The sequence below is a fragment of the Carassius carassius genome, chromosome 23 (genome assembly GCF_963082965.1).
Source record: "Carassius carassius chromosome 23, fCarCar2.1, whole genome shotgun sequence".
NCBI lineage: Eukaryota > Metazoa > Chordata > Actinopteri > Cypriniformes > Cyprinidae > Carassius > Carassius carassius.
In genome coordinates, this window is record NC_081777.1 from 14,710,820 (window position 1) to 14,737,050 (window position 26,231).

A 26,231-nucleotide genomic window follows, 5' to 3' on the forward strand; every position below is an offset into this window, starting at 1 on the left:
AGCAGTAAAAAAAACAAGGGCCAGGAAAAACCAAATGGGGTCAAATTGCACCTCTTCTGAGTTGCAAATTTAAAGACAATTACATTTTTGATGAGTTCACAGTTAAATAGAGCTGCACAGGGACATTCAATATTCTTGGAAGTGTGGGGCAGAGAGACACAGTTATATTCAGACTTAAAACAACAAAGCCCCATCTGTGAGAAAGCCTGCTCTTTAATTACAAACTCTCATCTGAGTTTTCCTGACAAAACAGTCCTGTCTAACATAATCTTGAGGCTGTTTTTGTGTTTGCTGTTACTGAGAGACTAACATTATCATGGAATACAGCAACCTAGTTTACAACTTTTTGCAGCCAAGGAATGGGCATTTGCATCCAGGAGGTAAACATATGTGAGGCAATGCCAAAACAGAGAATGAAAGAATATAGAATAAAAATCACAATTGGATATACCGTTATTAGACAATCAGATAAGAGTAACCACACAAAAAAAAATATTTTTCCCATAGCAAACATTTCCCTAATTTTATTGCATTCGTAGGAAAATGCTTACACTCATCTTGGATGAGCAACAATACAAATAACAACAGACTAGATGTCTTTAAGCACTGAGGAGTAAAAAGAAAAAAAATTCTCTTTAAAAAGACAACTAAATATTAAGTCTAACAAATGTTATTTTTGCTCTCTGTATCAAAGCAATTATAAAAATAAAACTTTAACCATACAGCTTTAGAATATGAAGAAGAGTTTCAAACTTCTTTAAATTCATGACTAATAAAAAGCAAGCAAGTCAGGGCAAGCAGGTAAATGTGCTGTATTGCATTCAATACAACAGAATCATTCTGTGCAAAGTGAGAGCACAGCATCTACAGGTCTGTGCATAGTCATGCTGAAAATGTTCACGGTTTACATGCTAAAGAAAAAAAAGTAGTTAAGATTTAAATGACAACCAATACCGCTTTGACTGAGGATAAATTTACCAACATATGTACAAACACAGACATACAAATAACATAATATGCAGGAAGACTGAATAAAAAGAGAAGCCCCTTCATAACTTTGTTGTACTTCATAGTTTAAAAAAGAACAAATAGCTGACCACAACAAAAATGTCTGCAAGAAATATCCAATTCAATTATTTACTGTTATTATTTTTTGTAACCTTGAGACAACACACATTTTGAACAACATTTTTTTTTCAAGCATGACAGGGACCACATGTATATAAATAATCTGTTAAATACAACAGGAGTAGCACATTTAGGAGACCATGTTATATCCCATATGTACACAGTTCTGGAAGTGTCCTGCTACATGTACTGTAGTTGCAACTGTTACTAGGAAATACATGCACAGTCAAAACAGCAGGTGAGATGAAAGGTCAAAGCCTAAGTAGGAAGAAAACCTCAGGTTCTGATGAGTTGGAGAAGTCAGGAGGTTGTACAGAATCATCATTACAGTAGCAATCTCCGTATCCATAGTGTAGTGAGGTGCAGGCTCCTTCAGGCAAGCCCCGGGCCTCAGGACTCAGCTCGTGCAGGTAACCAGCAATATAGGAGCCTGTAGAATGCCTGTTCAGTGGAGCATTTTGGGAGGAGACTGGCTTATTACGGAGTACTACATCCATGGCTCCCTCAACAGGCCGGTGTTTGAAGGCCTCCTGCTGTCTCTCACGTGCACGATTAGCTATATGACGTACGCGACTTTGACTGCGGGACGACAGTCGCCTTGACATAAATGGTGGAGGGTCTTCAGGATCATTAGCAGGGCTCTGAGAAACCAAAGGGATCACTGAAAGGGGTTTTGGGATGGGTTGAGAGCAAGTGGGGAGGGAGTGCACATAGTCTTCATTTTCCAATGTTACAAGCTTGCGAAGCTGCTCAGTTAAGGGATCGGTGGACTTCAGACGACCAGACAACCCACATATCTGTCTTTGGTCTTTCATTGCAGGAGTGACAAAACTTTGGCTGATTGACTTGTACTTGCTCTGAAAGTTACATAAAATGTCCTCAGAGGTCAGGTCTCCCAGACTCTTGGACTTGGAGGAAGATGGAGAAAGTCTGTTGTACATCTGAGGAGGAGGTACAGGAAAGGCCTGATTGTGTGAACATGGCAGGGAATAAGAGTCTTGCGATTCAACTGAAATCATGTTGTAGTCTGATACAGGTGTGTACAAGTCCCTTTTTAACAAATTATGACAGCCTTGAGGTTTTGCAAGACATTCTGAGGACAAAGAGCTTTTGTGTTTATGTTCCGCCCTGCTGATCAAGCTGTTTTGGTCTTTTGTCTCCTGGTGCTTTCCCTCTGTGGCATCTATTCTGTGGTCACCAAGTGTAAAACTCCCGGAGTCATTACCGTTAAACTTCCTTCGCTGTGATTTGTTAGTATGGTAGGTGCTAGAGTTCAGACTTTGGTGTAGAGATTGGTAGTGTCTGTGAAAGGGTGATTTGTCTGTGGAGTATGAGTGAACAGGAGAGGGACTGTATGAGGGTTTGTGGAGATGGGTTGGTTCAAGTCTTTGTACATTATAGGCAGAGGTATGGTTTAAGCTGTGAGCACTTTTTAAGCTGTGATAAGGACTCAAAGGGGTAAGTGTGTTGTCCAAGGGATCCCCGTCTACATTGATCTCCACCTCCATCAGACTGCTGCTTGCAGAGTTTTGGCATAGCAAGAAGCAGTCTGAGGCTTTGCTGTTGATAGAGGTTTCTCTGTATCCTCCGAATTCAAAGTTTCTGAAGGAACCAGTGGAATGAAATTCACTGCCACAGTTTTGCTTTAGAATTCCATGTGCAGACCATTCTAAAGTCATCTTGTTGGGTGATGATCCTTTGCTGACCACAGCAGAACAAACCAAGTCATTGTGAAAGTTGGTTTGACAAAGGCTGTTTGTAGGAACAGGAGAAAGCACCTCCTCATCCAAGATGGTAAAGAATGCTGGTTCGGTGGTTTTAGGACTATAAGGTCTCTCAGTTAGCTCGGAGGTTGCGCACACAGATTTTTTGATAACTTTTAGTGGTGTACTGGAAAGCTCAGTGTTGAGATGAGTAAGGTCAGATGGAGGAAGATCATTTTTCATGGGTTGTGTGTTGGATGGAATTAGGGAGCTCTGCTCAGCAGTGAGCTCAAATTGGCCAATCAGAGCAGATATGGACCCACAGGTGTCATACCCATTCTCTAGTGAGACAACGTCAATAAGGCGAGAGAGAGCACTGTCCTGGAGGGACACTTGACTCTTCTGGTCTGGCAGAGTCATTCTAGGAGAGAATTTGGTGATGGTTACTGAAGATGAGGAAGAAGAGGAAGTCGAGGAATACATGGGTGCCTTGGCTATTAGAATGTTCTTTTTAGGGGCTTCCAACTGGCTTAAATCTCTATGACTTACTTCAATAAGTGAGCGACTGCACCCATTACACTGATCTGTAGGACCTGATGAGTGGTCTGCTGGCCCTTTGTAAGAACATAATTTATCAGCTTTGGTCTGGGTGAGTCCACCTCTTGAGTGTTCCTGGTGAGGATTACCCAGATTTTCCCTACTGCCCTCAATTACCAGGTAAGGAGTTTCTTTGGGCTCTATGGTAAAGTCTTGAATGTTGTCAGCTGAAAGGTCATGGAAATCAGGTTCTTTAAAGGGGGAAGTTTCAAAGAGAAGATCCACTGAGATAGATCTGGGTTTCTCACTGAGGAAGGAATCTGTGGAAGACATTTTACAGGAGATGATTGTCAGTAAAAAAGAAAAACACCCTCACTGACCTTCAAACACCAAAATCCAATACACGCCACTCTAAACACAGGACAAATGGAATGTACCACCAAGTACGACTGTGAGAAGAAAGTTTGATAATGGCACTGTGTAGATGGCGAACATCAAGGTATTTGTTGCTATTTTTACATTTTCACTTTTTTTTTATGAAACAAAACTAAAATAGATCAAAAACATTGGTGCAATGGCTTAAAACTTAAAAGTTTAGATGAGTCAACCCGAGAATGGCTTGTGGATTACCTGCAGGGATTTTCCTAGTCAGTTTTCTACTATAGAGAAGCATACAGTAAAGACAGAACAAGACAAAAGCAAGTTAAGGTATTAAAGAAAGAAAAGCCTGCATGTCTGAATACTTCAAAGGGTCCAGTAAACGAACTACATATAATAATTAAAGGTATAGTTCACCCATTATTATTTTATCTTTTTTTATATAAATATCTGCGCAGGAATGAAAGTCATAAAGGGTTGGAACAAGGTGGAGTAAATGATGACAGAATAAACATTTTTGTTGAACTATCCCTTTAAAAGTACTGCAAAAAAGGGAAAATAGAGAGCATGTGAAAGTGTTAAATGAAATTATTAGTAGAAAGAAATAGAGAAATAATGAAAATGTGCATATACAGTAAATTCTTCTCTGAGATAAAGGCAGAAGCTAAGGAAAAAAATATTTCTTATCATAAAACTTGTGTTAATCTTATTTGGATTTGACTGAAACTGAAGAAAAAGCAAATGTCAACATCCACTCTAATTATGCCTCATAAGCTAGAGTAACAATATAAACGATTGCATAGTGTAACAGTTTTCATTCTGATTCATTATGACACAGCCCCTAAGGTGATGTCAAGAGAATTATTTAAAGAACTGACCAATGACTGTGTCAGCTCCAGGATCAGGGCCATCCCGATCTGGGTTGGACAGGCTGAGGTGACTATGTAGGAGTTTATCCAGGGGCATGGATGCTGGGCGGTGTTGGAGGGCTTTTCTGTTTTCTGCTCTCCTCTCTACACAAGTGGTTTGAGGGTCCCCAGTGCTGTTTTCTCTGTCACTTGTAGCTTCAGTCAGTGGCATCTTTATCTTTTTGCGGCCCTTAGCAGGGGCACTGGCAGTCCTCCGAAGGAGGTGGTCGGTTATGGATCGCTTACGAGGTGGAACTCCAATATGTGTGTCCACTGAGGATTTGGAACTTTTATTAAATAAGCCTCTAAAACCTCGCAGCTGACGTCCCTGAGAAACAGACAGGGATAGAGAGAGAATTCAGCACATGATATTTATTTAAGCCATTTAGCCTTCTGGGACCCAGCAAAAAATAAATAAATGTTATGAGAACGATAAATGCTGCATAATGTTTACTTCCTAATGTGACACACGAAAATGTATTTTGTCTTTTATTGTCTACAGATAACAAGACATCCGTCACACATGATTTACATTTTTTTCTAGTAGAGTAAATAAATATATTTCTTAAAATAATACTTACTAAATAAATATTTGCATTTTCTATTTCTGTAAAGTCAAGATGAGAATGAGGAACGCATATGATATTCTAAAAATCCCAGGATGTCTTCCCAGGATATGTATTTACATATGTGATATCAAAGAAATTAACCAAAAAACTAAATGTGTTGCTGGGTCCCAGGTTGAATCAAACTGTCACAGACAAAAACACATACATGCAATTTCACATGTTCAATTAAAACAGTCAATGTCAACATAATCTATTTTATAGTATAATAAAATAATATTTTTATTGACCACAAACAATTCTATAAACAACTGCATTACTGACTAAAGCCAACAGATGGAAGCATGTTCATTTGTAACCATTAATTATTCATTTGACCATCTTTCATCTTTCTAGCCTTCAAAATTCAACATTTATCACAAGAAGAAACAAATCCAGCTTTAAAACCAAGGACAGAACTGACCAAAACAAAATGACTTACAAAACAAAATTAGATGGACAAAATAAAAGGCATATCCATACAACAGCACATTTACAACAGCTTAGTGTTCACTGAGCAAGAATAGGATGGCACAATGATGCTCATGCAGTATCATGCAGCACACTACATAGCCAAGGTACCTTATTAGCTCCTAGCAAGTGCATTATGGTATAACTTGGGTTGAGGACTAAAGGACTCCACTGGAAAGTAAAAAGGTTGGAGGAACTTCAATATAATGTTAATGGGGGGAAATGTCATTAAGTATTTTGCTATTTGAGATCTGTTTTTCTGTATTTAGATAGAAATGAGATACAAATGTCACAATCAAGTGTTTGGTCACACTGCAGTAGAAACGGACAAAAAGGACAGCTTGCATAAAAGATTGTTATGCTTACCATCTGAGCTTTTAAAAACATTTACACTTATATGCTAAGCATACTACAAATACATTTTAATATTTATGTTCTTTATAAAATGCCCTACAATTGTACATTTGGAAAATACTAAAATGGTATATTTAATGTCTGCTAAATTGGAACAACTCATTTTGTACTTAATGCACTTAAATTGTGTGGAAATAGTGCTGAATTCCAATTAAAGATATACTTAGTATAAGTGCTGTCACACTTATCCAAAAATATGTGTGTGTACGGTGTACATTTATTATGTATATATAAATACACACCCACTCTTGTATTTGGTGTCCATTTCCATTCCCAACTCCTTTTCCCCAAATCCCATGCCATGTTCCCCATTACCACTCCCCTATATATAGTGCTGGGCAGATTGACCAAAAATGTATATCACAGTTTTTTTCTAAATTATACCGGTTTTCCGGTTTATGACGTTTTTTTTTTTTTTTTCATTCATAATAAGGTGTACAATGCATTTTCTGCTGGTTGATATTCCAAGACATGCTTGTGGCTAAGCTACTGGAGCAAATTGTTCGTGTTGCCTCCTTTGGCGACAATTTTAGCCCGACAGCACTTGCATAAAATGGATGTTTGGTCGACGTCAGATTTTTGGAAACCAAAAAACCTCCAAACAACAGACCAGGCTCCTCTTTTTGGCAGGACGCGTTTCATTCCGCTACTGATCCGCGTCGGTTTAGTCCACAAACACAACATTTGTACATTGTTTTGATTTCATATCATGTAGTAAAAAAAAATATATATATATATATATATATATATATTTTTTTTTTTTTTTTTTTTTTTTTTTTTTCAGCATTGTAAGTCTTTTATCACAGAACAGTAACAATCTTTCATATAGACATTAGTTTAAACTCAATAAATATAAACAACGCATTATTCATGCATTTTACTTCTAGGTTTGTATAATAAGCTGCTCAAGCAAACGGCAAAACATTGAAACACAATAATTAGCCTACTTTTCTTGTTAAAATATTAAAAATTAAAACACCACAGACAGAAACAGTCTCATTTTGCATTTAAATCTTTATCACAAAGCAATCCCACGGGTCTTAATGAACTTTGTTTTTCTGCTTCCATAAAAGTGAACATATATATAAATTTTTCCTTGTTTATCTAAAAGTGCTCTTTTTCTTGTTTTAAACCTAGCCAACAATTCATGTGACTGCGTTTCCATGTCAATCCATGTAAATTTTTCCCGCAAACAATGCGCTTTTACTTTAATTCAGCGCCTGCAACTCAGCAAAAATAGACTCAGTACTCTAACAATCGCTGCACTGCTGCAGACAATGTGTGAAACGGGCTTTATAACGTAACACCAGAGCACTGCTGTGTGTACCCTCACCACCAATCCATGCCTTGCACAGTCGCTGCTTAGAATATAATGTTTTTTTTTTTTGTTTTTTGTTTTTTCACAGTCATGTTTTCTTATGCTTTGAATAAACGTGCATTAGTAATATTTTGCTCAGGAGAGAAGCCAAAAGCTTTTCTTCACCCTAACTGAAATTATGCATTTTAATTTCGAATATAATTTTTAAAGTTTAGTTCACCCAAAAATGAAAATTATGTCCTTAATGACTTAATGGAGGTCTTACGGGTTTGGAATGACATGAGGGTGAGTCATTAATGATATAATTTTCATTTTTGGGTGAACTAACCCTTTAAGTACAAAATTCGAATTCTGTTTTACAGCTATTTTGACAGCCCTAGTGAGTAGAATTTAAATTGGTAACATGCCCAGTGGAAATGGCTGTGGATCTTTATTGGACTGATTGGGTACAGCTGTCTGAGTAATTCATAAGCTCACCTTCCCATAGATGTCATGCACTGTGATATGGACAAAAATTGATGCCTCTGTCATTCCTTCCAAATAAACGTGTCTATATCCTGCAGGAGTGGGAAAGAGGAGGAATGATTGAAAATGGTATGGAAGAAAGGCATTTGCATTTGTGAGAACATTCAAAGAGTGAATGCAACTAAAAAAATTAAAAAATAAAAAAAAATAGGAAGAAAGACATGGTGTCATAGCTTTAACACAGAAACATGTCTTTCATTGGTGAGACCGTGTGACTGTCTGTGTGAGGGCAGAGAGAGTTCAGCAGCAGACATGTCCAAAGGCAGCATCTCAGGCCTCCATTACTCTAATGACATGCTTCACATGACACCACTCCAAGACAAAGGAACCTGCTGCTATCACATTCTACATGCTATTTAACGACCCTGAGTTCTTTAGCTCTTCATCTCAATTTTTCTCAGTCTCCTCATGGTCTTTTTTGTCTTTTTAATCTTATTATATCAGTTAATTAAACATCTGATAATGTGACATGTCCAAAAGTACGGATAGTTGAAGAGACAACCAAACATAGAATTTCTTATACCTGGCATGAGACTGCTGAAAGCTACGGTCCTCTGGCCAACAAAGTCTCGTCCAATGGGGTCATGATCCCAAACCAGGAAGCGTACTAGAGCCACCTCGGGCATGTGAAGTGTGAAAGACAGAGTCTCTTCCCACACAGGGTTAAATCCTGCATTAACAATAACACAAAAAGTTAGCAAAGTTTTAAAACTTTTGCCCCAAAACTTTATTTCTGTTCAAATAAACTCAACAAATCCATGGACACATGAGTACAAAGCTGTACCATTATCATCCACAACTCTGGTTTGTTCTTTACAGCAGTCCACCGGAAGTCCGATAATCTCTACCTCAACGAAGGGATCAATGATCTATGGATGAAGTCCACAAACATTAAATGTATGAACTGCAATTCAACTCTGAAACCTACTGGAAATGTGCTCTTAGCACAATGCACCTGCTTACCTCACCACGGTCTCCCAGCATTGAATCGGGAGGTTTGGGCAGCTGCTGTCCACTAATGATTTTTATCACCAACTGTTTCTTCGGATTAGCAGGGAGCGGATCGTCATTCAGTGGATTGAAGGAGCCTGGAATAGATTTTCAGAGTCCAACAAATTACCTAGAGTAACTGAATAATTACTTGACACTTAAGAGTTAGTAATTATTACAGTTAAGTCTTTAGTGACAGAGTGGTCTTATATTGTGATGTACCAGTACTTTGAATGCACAAGAGTACCTTTACACATTGGGCCAGGTTTGAGCACATAGCCACTGCCTCCATTCACCATAAACTTGGCTCTGTTCAGCTGCATCATACGGCCATCAGTCTGGTAGTTTAAAGCCACTGTGGGAGTTTAATAAAATAATTAATAAAAAAAAAACCCTTCATTCTATTTATTACCTTACTTGGGGGAGGGGGGGCTAAAGCCTGGCTCACACTACATGATTTTTAGCCCGATTTAGCCCCTATTTCCACCTCCCAAGAATCAGAGCAAACATCTTGTCACGCACCTCGATCTGTCCCAATGTTTGGCGCGGATTATTTGGTAGTGTGAGGCATTCACCAATCGAATATTGCACCTCCCGATCTGCTCGCACACAAATCGGGATGATGATGGCTATATGATTACATCAGCACTTTCGTAGCCAGTGCGCAAAACCACAAAACAGCTGATGTACAGCTTCTTTGGATAGTGGAGATAGAGGAAACTGTTTCTTGACATTTTGTAGTAACAAGACTGTCTGTATAATATGTCGAAAACGCATCACAACTTTAAGGAGAATGAAGCGCTGGAGTGAAATCGCCTCCGTTTTGAATGAGTTAGTGCAGAGAGGTACTAGCATGAAAAAAAAAACAGTGACAATCTGCTGCGTGAGATCATGTGAGGCGCTCCCTCTGGCATGATAATCTGGCATGATATCTTGCAGTGTGTGATGTGCCATGATATTCAAATCTTGTAGAGTGTGCATGGTTAATATTTGAGGGAAGATAATCTGCAAAAATTGTCCTTATGTGTGTGCTGCAACGTGTGAGTTCAGCTTAATGGTTAGAGAGTCTGATTTGTAATCCGAAGGTCGTGGTTTCGGGATTACAAGTGGGATCTCAGGTTCAGCAGGGATTTTAGGTGGGGGGAGTGAATGTATAACACTCTCTCTCCAACCTCAATTCCACGACCCCGAACCCCCAACTGATCCCCGGGCACCACAGCATTGGCTGCCCACTGCTCCGGGTGTGAGTTTATAGTGTGTGTGTGTGTGTGTGTGTGCACTTAGATGGGTTAAATGCAGAGCACAAATTCCAAGTATGGCACACACCATACTTGGCCACACCTCACGTCCTTTCCTTTACTTTTTTTTAGTCCATCCTTTTTTCAATCTGTGTAACAGATTGTTCCAAACAACAGACCCCCCGGAAACAAGACTAATTATCGTATATAATTTTCTTATATAGAAAATCAATCATTATTTTATCATTCTTTTATATATATTTGTACTTGGGGGGGGGGGGTGAGAAGCAAAAAAAAAACACGCATTTTTCCAGTGTGCATCAATGAAGTGTTTAAAAAGGGGAGGAGACCGAAAGAAACGTCTCTAGGTTACGAACAGAGGTGGGTAGAGTACCCCAAAACTGTACTCAAGTAAAAGTAAAAGTACTTCTAGAAATATTTACTCAAGTAAAAGTAAAAGTACTAGTCTTGAATAGTTACTTGAGTAAGAGTAAAAGAGTATCGGATAAAAAAAGTAGTTAGTTACTAGTTACTTTGGATCATATATACTGAGCCTATTTTTATTTAGATATATAGATAAAATGTATGTAATGTATGTGTGCGTGTATAAATGTATATATTTCATCAGCCTTTACTCCAATTTATGTAATTTATTATAAAACCCTGTCTGTTTACTTAAGTAACAGATATAGGTGTCATGCCATAACATATTTTTAATACGACTGACTTTATATTAAATGTGAATTTAACATTGAAAGTTAATGTGATATAAATATTGCTACTAATCTTTCATTGTTCAGAAAGAGAGCAAATAACATTTACATTATTAAAGATAATTTTCACTGACAGTCTAGATTTCAATCACTCTCAGAAACTCCCATTAAAATCACTGAAACTGTTAACACTGTGAAATCAATATCTTAATTAAAGATTCGTACACACATCTGCACTTTGTTGTTTCTGACGAGAGAATTCGCCAGAAAGAGGTATTCAGTCAGTGAGCGAGTCAAGGAAGCACCGGTATTTTAGCGATGACTCATCTGAACGTCTCTGATTGGCCAATGCTTTAATAAGCTCAAAAGAACCATGTGTGATTGGTTATAATGCACAGCGCTGTATAAACGCATCTATCTCTGGCTAAGCGCCAGCAAGCGATCACAGATCTGAATTTAGCAGCTGATGATATGACTTGCTGAACGTACTCGCACCGGTGTGATTGTATTAAAATTAATAAAATATTAATCGGCTATTTTTTGTCTTTTGGAAGCTGCATTCAACTTGACTCTCCTCTGTTATAAGCCACACACGTACAACAAACTAATGTCACAGTGGTATCGTGTACTGTAATCAAATGTAGCCCAAGTTATTACCTGTTAAACAGCAGACAGCACACGCGGTGTTCATCTAATAAGGATCTCCATCGCTAGAAAATAATAGCCTTTGCAGATTTCAATTCAGTGCAGTTCCAGCCACGTTTTCAACGCTCTTTCTGTTCTTAAACGTTACAACTCCGAGTGAACCACTTCAGACGCTCAGCGATTGCAGCAGGGAACTGAACGACTCATTCAAACGGATTCATGAACCAATTCACTCGTTTGCCAATTGGTTTGATCAAGCCTTTGAACAGAATTGACTCAAAAGAATGAATCATTCGCAAATGTGCATCGCTTATTGCCCAGAGAAAAGTACACGGCGCGTTTGGAATAAACTGAAGCATTTATAACATTTATTGCATTAAGATAAAGTAACGAGAGGAGCGTCGCCCACAGTAACGAAGTAAAAGTACAGATTTTTCCCCAAAAATTTACTCAAGTAAGAGTATAAAGTACCCATCTTTAAATATACTCTGAAAAGTATTAGTTACCCCAAAAAATTACTCAAGTAAATGTAACGAAGTAAATGTAACTCGTTACTACCCACCTCTGGTTACGAATGTAACCCTAGTTCCTCGAAGGAACGAGACGCTGCGTCAAGCGCTTTGGGGAAACGCCTTTGGCAAGATCAACTCTGAATATTGTGTGCAATCTGTTCAATGGAAGGGCGTGACGTCACGGGAGGGGTGACGTAGCGACCAGGAAGCTATAAAGGCAACTGCCACGCAGCTGACTTCAGCTTCGAGTAGGGAAGTAAGCACCGGCAGGGGTGCCGGGAGTATGGCTCTGCGACGCAGAGTCTCGTTTCTTCGAGGAACTAGGGTTACATTCGTAACCTAGAGACGTTCCTCTTCAGGAACTCGAGCTGCGTCAAGCGCTTTGGGGAATGATGTGCCAACGCTGCCAGACTACCAATCCCCTGCCTAGTGTGTATCTGAAGAGCACAGCTAAGGCAAGAGGACAGAAGAGCCAGGAGCAGCTCGCATATTGAGATTGTAAAATCTGGCAAATGTAGAGGGCGTGGACCATCCCACAGCGTTGCAGATGTCCAAGAGGGACACACCTGCTAGAAAGGCCTTAGAGGCAGCCATACTCCGAGTAGAGTGAGCCTTAGCTCCAAAAGAAAGGGGAAGACCAGAGGACTCATAGGAGACGTTGATAGCCTCGACTATCCAATGACAAAGGGTCTGCTTAGAGGCAGGGGAACCCTTCTTAGGAGGACCGTAGCAAACAAGCAATTGGTCAGATTTTCTCCACAGGGCAGCTCTGTGGACGTATGCGTCCAGTCCTCGAACTGGACACATAAAATTTAGCTTCTCCTGGTCTGGTTCCCGAAAGGGAGGAGGGCAGAAGGCCTGCAGTACTATGGGTTGTGGCGTAACAGAGGGAACTTTAGGAACGTAACCCGCTTGAGGGTATAAAAATGCTTTGGCCATACCAGGGGCAAAGTCTAAGTAGGTAGGGACCACCGAGGGGGCCTGAAGGTCTCCAACTCTCTTTAGAGAAGTAATAGCCAATAATAGTAATGAATCGGCTCAAATGGAGCTTTACAAAGAGCCTCTAACACCACAACCAAGTCCCAGGGGGGAACACGGGACCGTACTGGAGGTCTCAGCCTCAGCGCACCATGGAGGAAACGTGTAACTAGGGGGTGTCTACCCACTGACTGACCGTTGAAAGGGACGTGGTAAGCAGCTATGGCCGCCACATACACCTTTAAGGTGGAGTGAGTTAACCCCGCAGAGAGCCTAGCTTGGAGAAACTACAGAACTGTACCAACTGGGCAGTTAACAGGGTCAAGCAGGGAAGAGCTTCCACCTCAGGGCGTACAGTTTCCTCATAGAGGGAGCTCTGGATTGGAGGAGGGTCTCAACAACCTCGGTTGAAGAGACCGGAAGCTATGAACTGTGCCCCCTCAGGGGCCACACCGACAACTTCCACAACTCCGGGCGAGGGTGAATTATTTTGCCATGTGCCTGAGAGAGTAGATCTGTCCTGATCGGAATCTCCCATGGAGAGCCGTCGAGGAGAGAGATCAGATCTGCGAGCCATAACGGGCCCGGCCGGAACGGGGCTACTAATAGAAGATGGACTCCGTCCCGGCGTACTCTCGCCAGAATTCCCGGGAGCAGAGCGATAGGGGGAAAGGCGTACAGATGAAGCCTCAGCCTGGTCTGTACCATAGTGTCCAGTCCCAGAGGAGCTGGATGAACTAGAGAGAAACAGAGGGGGCATTGCGATATCTCTTGAGTCGCAAAGAGGTCCAAAAACTCTACATATCTACTTCACCACCTCTGGGTGAAGCCCCCCTGGGCCTCGTCCCCTGTCTCGACAGTATGTCTGCTCCCACAGTCAATCTCCCAGGAATATACACTGTTCCGAATGAGAGGAGTTTGTCCTGGGACCACAAAAGGATCTGGTGTGCCAGCTTGTACAAGGGGCACGAATGCAGATCTCTCTGGTGACTGATATAAGAGATCGCCAATGTGTTGTTGGTGCGCACCAACACATGGTGACCTCTCAGGTCTGGGAGGAAATATTTCAATGCTCGATGCAAAGCTAGCATCTCTAGACAACTGGTATGCCATGTCAGATGGTGACCGCTCCACAGACCGCGGGCAGGGTGGCCACTCATGACTGCACCCCACCCGGTGAGGGACGCGTCTGTCACTAGCGTTACACGGCAACCAAGAGCTCCCAGCACCAGGCCCTGATTCAAGAACCAAGGTTTCTTTCACATGTCTAAGGCACGAAGGCATCGCCGCGTGACCTTGATATTTCGTACTGGATTCCCCCTCGGGGAAAATCCCTTGGTCTTGAGCCACCACTGTCGGGGTCTCATGTGCAGGAGGCCAAAAGGTATCCCGTTGGACGCAGCTACCATAAGCCCTAACAGTCTCTGAAACTGCTTGACAGTGAGTGACTGGCCTTCTCTGACTCTCTTGACTGAGGTAAGGATTGACTCAAGGATCTGGTGTGCCAGCTTGTACAAGGGGCACGAATGCAGATCTCTCTGCTGACTGATATAAGAGATCGCCAATGTGTTGTTGGTGCGCACCAACACATGTTGACCTCTCAGGTCTGGGAGGCAATATTTCAATGCTCGATGCACAGCTAGCATCTCTAGACACCTGGTATGCCATGTCGGATGGCGACCACTCCATAGACCGCGGGCAGGGTGGCCACTCATGACTGCACCCCAACCGGTGAGGGACGCGTCTGTCGCTAGCGTTACACGGCGACCAAGAGCTCCCAGCACCGGGCCCTGATTCAAGAACCAAGAGCTCCCAGCACCGGGCCCTGATTCAAGAACCAAGGTTTCTTTCACATGTCTAAGGCACGAAGGCATCACCGCGTGACCTTGATAGTTCATAATGGATTCCCCCTCGGGGAAAATCCCTTGGTCTTGAGCCACCACTGTAGGGGTCTCATGTGCAAGAGGCCAAAAGGTATCCCGTTGGACGCAGCTGCCATAAGCCCTAACAGTCTCTGAAACTGCTTGACAGTGAGTGACTGGCCTTCTCTGACTCTCTTGACTGAGGTAAGGATTGACTCGATCCGAGCAGGAGACAAATGTGCCTGCATCGTGGTCGAATCCCACACTACGCCTAGATAGGTGGTTCTCTGAACTGGAGAAAATACACTCTTCTTGGCGTTCAGTCTCAGACCCGGCTCCCCCATATGTGCGATAACGACATCTCGATGTCGAACCGCCATTTGCTCTGATTGAGCTTAAATCAACCAATCGACGATATAGTTCAGAATGCGGATGCCCTGCATATGGAGGGATACCAGAGCCGCATCTACACATTTCGTGAATGTGCGGGGTGAGAGTGCAAGGCCGAAGGGAAGTACTCGATATTGGTAGGCTTTGCCCCCGAAAGCGAACCTCAGAAACTTCCTGTGTTGTGGAAGGATGGATATATGGAAGTATGCGTCTTTGAGATCTATTGTGACAAACCAGTCCTCGGATCTGATTTGAGCTACAACCTGTTTGACAGTGAGCATTTTGAACTTCAGTGACATTACTGAGAGGTTTAGATGTCGTAAGTCTAAGATCGGACGCAACCCCCCATCCTTCTTTGGAACTATGAAATACCGGCTGTAAAACCCGGACTCCCTGTCTAGAGGAGGGACCACCTCGATGGCCGCCTTCCTTAATAGGGTATTCACTTCTTGTTCCATCACCAGAGCCTGCTGGGGGCCGACTACTGTCAGTGTAACCCCATTGAATGTCGGCGGTGGACGGCCGACGATAGCCTATTTCTATTGTGTGCAGGACCCATTGAGATACATTTGGAAGTAGTTTCCACGCTGCTTACTAATGTAGTAAGGGAATCAGTCTCTCGAGACTGACCTCTGGTGTAAGAGGCCCCCGAAGGGGCGGTGAGCGTCTCAGCTCCGCTACGCTCATGGGCAGAAATAACTGAGAGCAGTGCTCGCTGGAAAGGCGCTGCGCCCTGAAACTCTGGCAGGGTTGGCAGACCCACCTCCCGAGGGCACTGAGGTGAGACGGGCACCATGTAATGAGGTGGACACCGCTCTACCCCAGTAGCACTCTTTAGTCGTGACCGAAATGCGTCATGACTTCTTGGCCTTGGACCTCCCAGCCTGAAGTACGGCTCCATCGGATTCGGATTAGGCTGGGAAGTCGCTGGCCCAGAGCGTTGCTTCAGCCTCTGGTCCCGAAGCGAGGGAACACGGGCGGCAACACTCTGTTTGTACGCGGAGGGGGCTGCTCCAGCCCAGCAGTCCCTCCAGTACATCTAACTTCACGAGTTAAATAACTGTCATTATATTGTTCAGAATTTAATGCAATCAAACAATCAGACAAGTAAACACGGTCTGGATTGTGAAACAATACACATTGAAGTGATATATTGAACTTCTCAAAGTTAGATAACGGTCATTAGATTCCTCAGAATTTAATGCAAGCCAACAACCAGACAAGTAAACACGGTCTGGATTGTGAACAATACACATTGGAGTGATATATCTAACTCCTCCTTATTAAATTGAGTTTAAACAACCAGACAAGCGGTTGGGTATGGAAAAATTCACATCAAAACTGAAAATGATGTAATACACGCGTTGCCTCGACAGCGCGCGAATAGCTTAGTCACACAAACAATATTAATCCCCTCGGAGATTAAATAGCTGCAGATTAACGCTGCCCGTATAATGCTAGGCATAACACTGTTTATTGTATACTGGTGCTTATGCAACATTATGTTTGTGCAACTACAAGCTCGCCGACGCCCTCCGTGTCAATCTCCTCGGAGAAAGAAAGGCGGCGCGTCAAGCCCGATGCTCGGGGGGAAGAACCAAAGCTCGGGCTTCCGAACCCAGGAATCGGGCAGATCTGATGGGTAAGGTAGGAGATAAGGACGTGCCCGTCTCCATTCCCTCCATCAGATCGATCTGCGAACCCAACGAATGCCGGCGCCGCTCCGCCTCGGCGAAAGCGGGACCGGTATCGCGAGGAACGCTGGTGAAGGCTCCCTCCTCGAAGAGAGCCCTCCGGGATCGAAGCGTCCGCATCGGCCGGGCAGTCGGCTCCCTCGAGAGCCGACTCAGCGTGCTTCATTCCCAGGCAAACCTGATGTAGCGTGGGCAGGGAGGAACACACAATCTATAGCGCGATCTGGAATCGCCCTTCAAATGTCGTGTCTTTGCTTTGCTCTTTGGCATTATGTTGTTTATTGGGACAGACAACAATAAATAAGACTCACAAGACAGACTTTAGACATGCACACACAGAGCGCTTGCTGAAAGACGCGAAGCTGAAGTCAGCTGCGTGGCAGGTGCCTTTATAGCTTCCTGGTCGCTATGTCACCCCGCCCGTGACGTCACGCCCTTCCATTGAACAGATTGCACACAATATTCAGAGTTGATCTTGCCAAAGGCGTTTCCCCAAAGCGCTTGACGCAGCTTGAGTTCCTGAAGATGAACTCTGGGTTTACCGAAGAGAACCTGCACCTGACCATGTTAGGTTCATAGAGTAGGTTACCATGGTAACTGACTCTTGAGTATAAGTTAGCTCTCTTACAGAAACGGACTTGACTTACCCTGCTTTCTCAGGTTTGACAAACCTCCCATTCTGAAACCTTATTAACCCTTCTTAACCATTATTTCAGGGGAAACAGGACCCAGGATAAACTGGGAACAAACTGAGACGAACTAAATCCAGAAGAATTGTGTCTCCAAGACACTTCAAGAAACCTACCAGCAAAGCTACCTGAAAAACTATGCACAAGTGGCACCTAGGGCAAAAACTTCTTTAAACGCAAAGTATGGTCACACCAAATGTTGATTTAATTTAGTTAATAGCAGTTAATTGATAAAGCAAATCTATTTATGACATTATTTTAACAGCATCCAAATTTTACATTGTTTTTACACAAGTGCTTTGCAAGTAGGTTTCTTGAAGTGACTTGGATATGTTGCCACAGTTCTTCTGGATTTAGTCTGTCTCATTTTCTTCTGTTTCTTCATGTTATTCCAGACAGACTGGATGATGGTCTGATGATCTGATGATGGTGAGATCAGATCTCTGTGTGGAGCACTGGCTGTTGTCAGAATCACTGGATTATTACAACTAATGACAAAATGAATGTTTATAAATGTAAACTGATTTTTCCTACTGACACTACAACAAAAGAAAGCTGTTGAAAATACCAGTGTTCTACTAATTTTAGCCACCACTGTACATTATAGAAATGCAAAATTAATGCACTTTCTCTAATAGGCTCTGACTTTTGGACCACATTGTATGTGTGTTTGTGTATGTAAAAGCTTTGTCACTCTCTTATGAATAGTGCTTGTGTGTGCATGTGAAAAGTGCATATGTGCATTTTCTTACATGACTTGCACAAGTGGGCTAACCTGCCAGTTTGTCTGCACAACCAAGACCCAGATGGTATGCACAGCAGAGAACATATGGCATTACAGAGGGGACTGCTAAAACACACAGCATGTGCACATACACTGACAACGTAGGGTCAGAGGGTCAACTGGGTCATAGATGCATTTGGCCATTTTTATTTAATAGATCTTAATTTACACACCATACTAGTTAGTGAGCTTACAAAAATCTTTATGGATGGATCCTGAATAAGCATAACAGAATGCTTGTTGCTTAGAAAAGTGTACCCACTGTCATATAAGATACATAATAAAATGAAATGTTTAGCACATTAATATTGATATGTGTTTTTTTGTAAGCATTCTGTGATATACTCTACAATAATGACTGTTTGTCAATATACAAAGTGTATAATTGAGGGAGACAGTTCATTCTCTTTGAAAATATGCATGGGCAACAACAGATGAAGATTTTTGTTTGTATGCATGTTTGTATCTATGTGAATTTCATGAGTGTTTGTACATCTGTGTGTCGTTCCTCACCTAGTTGGCATCCCATACTCCAGTATGTCTGTGGGTTAAAGTTACTGGAGTCGATCCGGTAGGCAGAGGGATAGATCCGAGAGAGCTGTCGTTGGTTGAAATTCAAAAAGCGCTCAGATCGATGGTGCACCAGGTGCTGAGCTCGTGACTCACTAAACGACAGAACATTATAGGGTGATCCTGAGAAAGAAGGTGCAAGAAAGCTTAGGTTAGATGCATGTTCTTGAAACAGCATATTTTTATAGTGAAAGCTATTTTTTAAACATCTATTGCAAAGCCTTGACAGCAGGGATCAATAATCAGATATGGTAAAATAGGAAAATTTCTCACCCTCATCTAAACACTCCTGAGAGGCCACAGAGTTGGTGAACACCACCAGATCTGATAGATCTCTACTCATCTTTATCGTTTTCCTTCTCCTTCCACCTCTACAAAGAGACACAGCAAAATATAGGAAGTTTGTAAAACATCTGACTATTAGATGCAATGACATGCTCCAGATCAGATTGCAATTACAGGAATATATGACATGTTAATATATATTTAAATAAAAAACGGGTATTTTAAGTTGTAATAATATTAAATGCAGCGTTGGTGAGCATAACAAAACATTAAAAAAAATCTTACCAACCCTAAACTGCTTTCATACATACTATAAACAAACAAAAATGTACTCATAACTGATTATTCAATGCATCTTCAAACACTTCATGTCTGAAATGCAAATATGAGCTCAAATGCTAACAGCATCTTTCCTGCACGTCTAGACTAGGAAATCATTGTGAAAATAAAGATAAGAAAAGCCCCTTGCAGAGTGACGGTTTCGTTACAAATGACTTTCCTCATGGTGTTAAAGTAACCCATTGAGCATACAAATGATGGCAAATTCTCATTAACATAAGACATTACCAGTCTCTTCATGACTTGCCATATGAGGTGAATTTATGAAACAGTTGTACCACATTTGCGATTATTGCAATGCATTTCAATGTAAACCTTTTCAGCACAACTCACCTGTAATGCAAAATAGGCTCATTATACATTAGATCATAGTGACTTAGTGACGAAATTTATGATTTTATTATATTTTTTTACACCTTTTCTAGCAACAATGGTATCAATAATTCATTAAATAATGATGAAATTAAAATTTGATTTAAAAGTCTAAATTGCAGATGGTGGAGGGATGCCTTTTTTAACATAGTGTTCAGTTCTTGTCCCTCTTTCTAAAGCACCAAATCAGCATATTAGAATGAGTAATCATCAACTTTGCCAATTTATATGATGTAAATGAGGTATTTAAAAAAATACTTAAATTAAAAAAAAAAAAACATAAAAAAGAGGACATAAACAGAGTCACACCTGTTAAACTGTCCACCTGATGGCTCCTGCTGCCCGTCATCGTCTGTCTCAACACTCTGACATTTCAGCCTTGATTTGGAGTGCCTCTGTGGAAACACAGACAAACGCACAGCAAGCTAAATAAGTACATGGAGCGAACGTTTACTCCTTTGCTTTGGACGGGAGGTAATGGAATTCCTCCTACACACAACAGAGAGGAATAGAATAGCTCTGGCCTGTTTTAAAGGGCATACTTAACATAACCACATGAGTCTGTGTGTAAACAAGGATTTATACTTGCCAGACGTGACTATTGTCCCAATCATGTAACTTTTTTTAGGGCTACAAGGAGCTGTTTATAACAGCTAAAGTAATTACAGGCTTTTGGCAATTACAGGCAAATAAAGAGGCGTGTCTGGCTGCTTCCTGTAGGAATGACAGAAAAGATGGATGCGATCTACAGGAGACAAGAAACCACAACATAACTTTGACAACCCTGATTGCATTTTAATAAAAAAATCAATAAAGTTTAGACGGCCCAATACAATAGCTGACGATCAAACTTATGGGGATGCGACCGCAAGCCTTGTTTACTCGCTTCATTGATTTGCTATTGAGGTGTTAAATTACACACTGACCAGATTCAATATACGAGATGGAGATTAATAATGCTCTCAGTGAGATTTTATGCAGAGGACGAAATATGAGAATGCCTGAGAATGAGCTCAGAGCTGTCATTAATTGTGTACACAATCATATGAGGAATAAATCACTATTAGATATCAAGTCACCAGGTGTGTTTAACCAATGTATGAATTCAGTAAATATACACTTAAAATAAAGAGATTTAAAAGCACATTTGCCTGCTGGAACTGTTCTGAGAGCAGCAATGAGCACTATAAGCACAAATATCAGCTTATTCAAATAACCAGGTTTCCTCGTTTACATGCACATCAGTAACCTGGCAACGCAAGTAAGCTGCGTTTACATGACTTCAGGTTAATTCCCTTTAGTGATGTCCAAACATAATCATTTGCATATTTGACTTGCATATTTGGGACTATCATGAAAGAATCTGCTTTTGTGATATATTTCCTTCTTTCTTTACTGCAAAACATTTGCTCTGTCTAGATGCGCTTAAATCTGCACTAATGAAGCATTCCTGTCACATATCATAACATAACATGACCGTGTTTTCGGCTTATTAAGCATAATTGGCTTAAGAACATGCATGTAAACGCGCCCAATGTCTATCAGATATCTGATTAGAAGGACTGATGCATCTTTATGATCTGTCCCATGCTTTAATCAATCAATAGCGATTGTTCTTTAAATCTCTCTGCCTCTGGGTAGTACACATTTGTGTAACATTTGCGAGTGCAGACACACACAAAGATGATGGGAAATAGGATAGTCCTGATTCTGTAACAGAGACAGAGAAAATGGAGAAAGAGAAAAAAGAAAGAGTGAGAGAGAGGGAGAAAGACAGAAAAAGATTGTCTTTATTCTGACCTTGTGCTTGAGGTTGCTAATGAAAGAGCGGCTCTGGGATTTCTTCATTCCATCTTTGGAATTCTGGATGACACACACAATACATTATAATAATTTACCAGATAATTAAAAAATACATAATAAATGTCTAAGCTGCTATTTAGTTTTTATTTAGTAAAACAAAAAAACAAAAACAAAAAAAGATGTAGCCGTAACAATCCATTTTGTTGCTCTACATTATCCCCTGGTTCATATTGGTATTAAAAAAAAAAAAAAAAAAAAAATATTATTTGCAAGGTGTTTTGAATAAAAATAAATGTACATTTAAATAAATAATGCATTTAAATAATGCATTTAATAATTTAAATAAATGATGAAAGATGTATTGTTGAATGGAAGTTTTTTTAAATGTTGCATCAGTCTGTGGATCAAATAAAATTAAGTAAATTAAATTCATAAATTAAACATTTAAGGGGGAAAAATAGATTTGTTTACTGTTTTAAGTTACTAAATCATGCATTATATTGCTGATGCACTCATTCATTTAAAAAATATATAATTTCAGTAAACACTAAAAAAAATATTTCTGATAACATTTGAATATATATATACTTTCAATATGATATATGATTTGTTGTAATCGGATGAAAAATGTCTGAGCTACACCTGTTTGAAGTCGACAAAGTCAGCAAATTCAGTTCTAAAAAAAGTTGAAGTTTTCTGAAGGTTTCAAAGCAAAATCACCTAGCAACATTGCATTGTTTCCTCAACTTCCTTTCTTAATATTAATTACTATATTTACAATTAATTTTAATTTATTTTATCTTTGCTATTAAAATAAGAAAAAACAACAACAGTAGAACAAATATAAGAAACAAATAGGCACTTTTTTCATTTTACATCTAAACACAAGCATTCAAGAAAAACATATACGAATAACTAATGACTAACTAAATCTTAACTAACAAATAAGAAAAACTAGAATGCCCTTGCCACTGACTATGTTCCAAGCCTATCTTCCAAGGAACAGGATAATATTCAGTAGTCACTGTCTATTTTTACTGCATGCAAAAGAGCAGCTTGTTCATTCTACAAAATATTTGTTCCGCTGTAAAAATAGAATAACACAAGGGTTTGTAAATGATGTCTTCATTCCCAGTTATGATTGAACTGTTTCTTTAAAAGGTATCTAATTCTAACGCAACGACTTGAGTGTCAAAATCTGTTCAAATAAGTATTTGTGGACATATGTGGTCAGAGAGACACTTTTACATTCAGTGATGCATAAAATGATCACAACACTGACTTAAAATCATCTCCAGAAAGACTTGCTCGCTCAAATGGATCTCGTTGTTTTTTTTGTTTTTTTATAAATATTATTCAGGAACACTGGAGGGGAGAGAAAATCCCTCTGTGCATTACAAACGGCACATCAAAATGAATGTTTAGAGAGTGCAAAGTCTAATAATAGGGCAAGAAAAGAGGCAGAGTGAATGCTAATTAAGGGATGCTCCATGTCTTTTTCTGGATTGCAAGACTAATGTGTGCACACTGATTAGGTATTCTAATTCTTCCTTTTTTCTTTCTTTCCTTCTTTAGAGCTGCTTATTTCAGTAGGGGCTGAAATGGGTTTGTGTTTTGTTGTTTTAAGTGCTGCTTCATGCAACATTACATCTTTACACAGAATCTGGAGATCACACAGACTTCAGAATGTAGAATCACAGTTAGAACTACTTTACCTTGCGCAGGTTTCTTTGGATTCCCTCATGGGTGGCACGGAGCAGCGCTCGGATAGAGAAACTGTCTGTGTCCTCTTTGTCCCCGATTTGAGACTCTTTCATCAGCGAGTCTAGTTTCTTCCTGATGTGGGACTCCACCTGGTGCTGACTGGACCCATTGGACTGAAATTCAGCAAGTAGAGTGTCACAATATGCAGTTTATATAATTCATCTTTTTAAGAGAATTAATACAGAAAATAGCATCCATTATTTCTAGGAAGAACTTCCATACAGCAAACTTAAGATATAAACTTCTTAACTGTCTTAAAAAAAAATCATATTTACAAAAAAGAAACTCTATCCTGCATCAAGTTTGAAACTAAATTTTATTTTTAGCTTTTTTTCCTTAAAATAATTGATGAATAGCCCAAGATTTTATTATTGCTTATCAAGCCTTGATAAGCAGGTTTATAGATCATTTTCAGTCTGTTTTCAAATGACTATGACAAAAATAGGCTCAACACTGAAACTTTTCTTCCATGTTCACTTTTGCTATGCAAAAAAATGCTGCTTAGCCTTGTGAAAAAGAAGTGATTTTAAAACTACTGAATGTGAACTTTTAGTATACTTAGTAAATCACTGAAGTACTGCAAACCACATAAGTGTACTTAAAAGTAATCGCTCAGCTGCAGTTTTTAATCATTCAATATTTAAATCATTATGCTCTAATAATCTTTTGTCGTGCTGTAAAGTACACAATCTTCTGACTAACATACTAAAGCAAAGTAAAGTATTTGATATTAGTTTATCATAAATACATTCAGCTGTTCACATTAACCACATTACAAAGACAATATCTGTAATTATGAAATTACATATAAAGATGTACTCACAGTCCTTAATTTTAATTTAATGGCAATTTAAATCCAACTGTCTGAAAACATTACATTCAGTAACATTGTTTTAAGTATATGATTTCCTTAATAAGTACTCTTTTGTTTTTTTTTTTACAGGAGTACACATGCAATATGAATTCTGCAATTTTTTATTATGAGTACCAAAATAAATATGCACAGCTTGCGCAGTGTGACGGGCCTAATCGATGTGTGTTCTCTCTCTCTCTAAATTTCAATGGCTATTCATGAGTCATTAAATTAAAAATCTAAGCCTGGCATACTGATCTGAGAGAGCAATAAAGGATGAGTTCTAAATATTATAAAAGCCAAATGTGCAAATAAGAGGATCAGTTTTGTTTTTTTGTTTGAACAGATAAATTGATTTAAAATCTGTCCTCAGCCATAATGGCCCTCAAAATTCAGCAAGGGCGGCGTGTTTCCTGCATTTCCTGACATGTTTAAGTAGGCAAGTAATGAGATAAAGCATAAAAAAAAACTTAATTGGCTACCAGCAATGACTTGTTGTCTGAGTGGATCATTAAACATTAATTACTCCTAAAAAAGCAACAAAGCAACATTTTGCAAGGGTACGTGCTATTAAAGCATTCTTCATTAAAGATAACAATAAATACTTACATAGGAAGCCAATTTGTTTGTTGATAAAAGATTCTTGGAAAATAAATGAATGTGTTAAATATCGCTGGACTGATTGTAAAGGTTGTCTCTGTTAATGGCAGCGCTGCTGGATGGATCTTTTGGCAAATGGCCATGTTGTCCCACAAAGACTTTCCGCTGCCTATATAGAGGTGTTTCCACACAAACAGAAGCTTGCCAGGGGTTCGGGCTGTGATTGATCGGCTTTTAGAGACTGACACCAACAGCTCACTGTGAGCCAGAATGGTGTGAGGAAGCAGCCAGACAAAATAATGGCTGCATCAAAACTGAGAGATTTTCACAGAAGAAGAGAGAGGCAGAGGAGGTGATAACACGTGAAAAGAAGGCAGCATAGCAGCACATGGAGAAAGGGAAACAACAGCTGGAGTAGTGGAAAAGTGAAAAACGTAACATTTAAGAGTGCAACACAATCTTATTTGTAATTTCAATAAGGTATTTGTGTAGTTGCATTTTGTACACTGATACATTAGATATCAATGTACAGGCAGATTAGACATGTTTACTACTTATCTGGATGCAAAATGATAGTGGAGTGCCACACATAAGGATTTTTTAATATATATATTTATATATTCTTCTACATATAAATAAATAATTTGTTTAAGTATTAAAAAGGGTTTTATTGAACAGTTTTTTTCCATTATGGGACTGGGTCAGAGCAGTGCAGCTATACTGTAAAGCTGCAAAACGTTAACATTTATGATGAATGGAAATATGAATGAAATCACTCTGCTGAGTGTGTATAAATATGTGTGTGCTCAATCCTGATCAGTGTGTGTTACAGTCTTACCATGCTATTCTTCAGCTTGAAGTCATCTTCAATCTCATCAGCACTGTCGTCATCAGACACCTCACCCTCTTCAGCATCTGCAGACAAGTACGAAGGAAGACGCTTCCCCTATAGACAAGAAAAGATTAATGAATGCTTCCATAATCCTTTTTGACAATATTTGTCAGCAAACAACCCCATTATTGAGTGTTAGATAGTGTTTCACATCTCTTTAAACTACCGACTGTGTTTGTGTTGACACAGCACCTCAGATATTGATACTAGAATTGAATCCATACTTCTGACTGCTGGTCACAGGTGAAAGAGAAGTGCAGTATGCAGTCTT

General features: G+C 40.0%; 1 protein-coding gene across 1 annotated transcript in view; it reads right to left on the minus strand.

The window, feature by feature from the left end:
• Positions 1 to 510: 510 nt before the first annotated feature.
• LOC132101348 (1-phosphatidylinositol 4,5-bisphosphate phosphodiesterase eta-1-like) overlaps positions 511 to 26,231 on the minus strand; it is a 90,938-nt gene continuing 65,217 nt past the window's right edge. The window contains exons 11-24 of the mRNA XM_059506240.1: positions 25,907 to 26,014; positions 23,567 to 23,728; positions 21,849 to 21,911; positions 20,358 to 20,443; positions 19,326 to 19,423; positions 18,996 to 19,175; positions 9,225 to 9,332; positions 8,951 to 9,075; positions 8,772 to 8,856; positions 8,511 to 8,657; positions 7,940 to 8,019; positions 5,842 to 5,901; positions 4,625 to 4,982; positions 511 to 3,688 (exon numbers count right to left, since the gene is read on the minus strand). Coding sequence (XP_059362223.1) covers positions 1,380 to 3,688; positions 4,625 to 4,982; positions 5,842 to 5,901; positions 7,940 to 8,019; positions 8,511 to 8,657; positions 8,772 to 8,856; positions 8,951 to 9,075; positions 9,225 to 9,332; positions 18,996 to 19,175; positions 19,326 to 19,423; positions 20,358 to 20,443; positions 21,849 to 21,911; positions 23,567 to 23,728; positions 25,907 to 26,014 — 3,969 coding nt within the window. The 3' untranslated portion in view covers positions 511 to 1,379. The remainder of the gene's footprint in view (positions 3,689 to 4,624; positions 4,983 to 5,841; positions 5,902 to 7,939; positions 8,020 to 8,510; positions 8,658 to 8,771; positions 8,857 to 8,950; positions 9,076 to 9,224; positions 9,333 to 18,995; positions 19,176 to 19,325; positions 19,424 to 20,357; positions 20,444 to 21,848; positions 21,912 to 23,566; positions 23,729 to 25,906; positions 26,015 to 26,231) is intronic.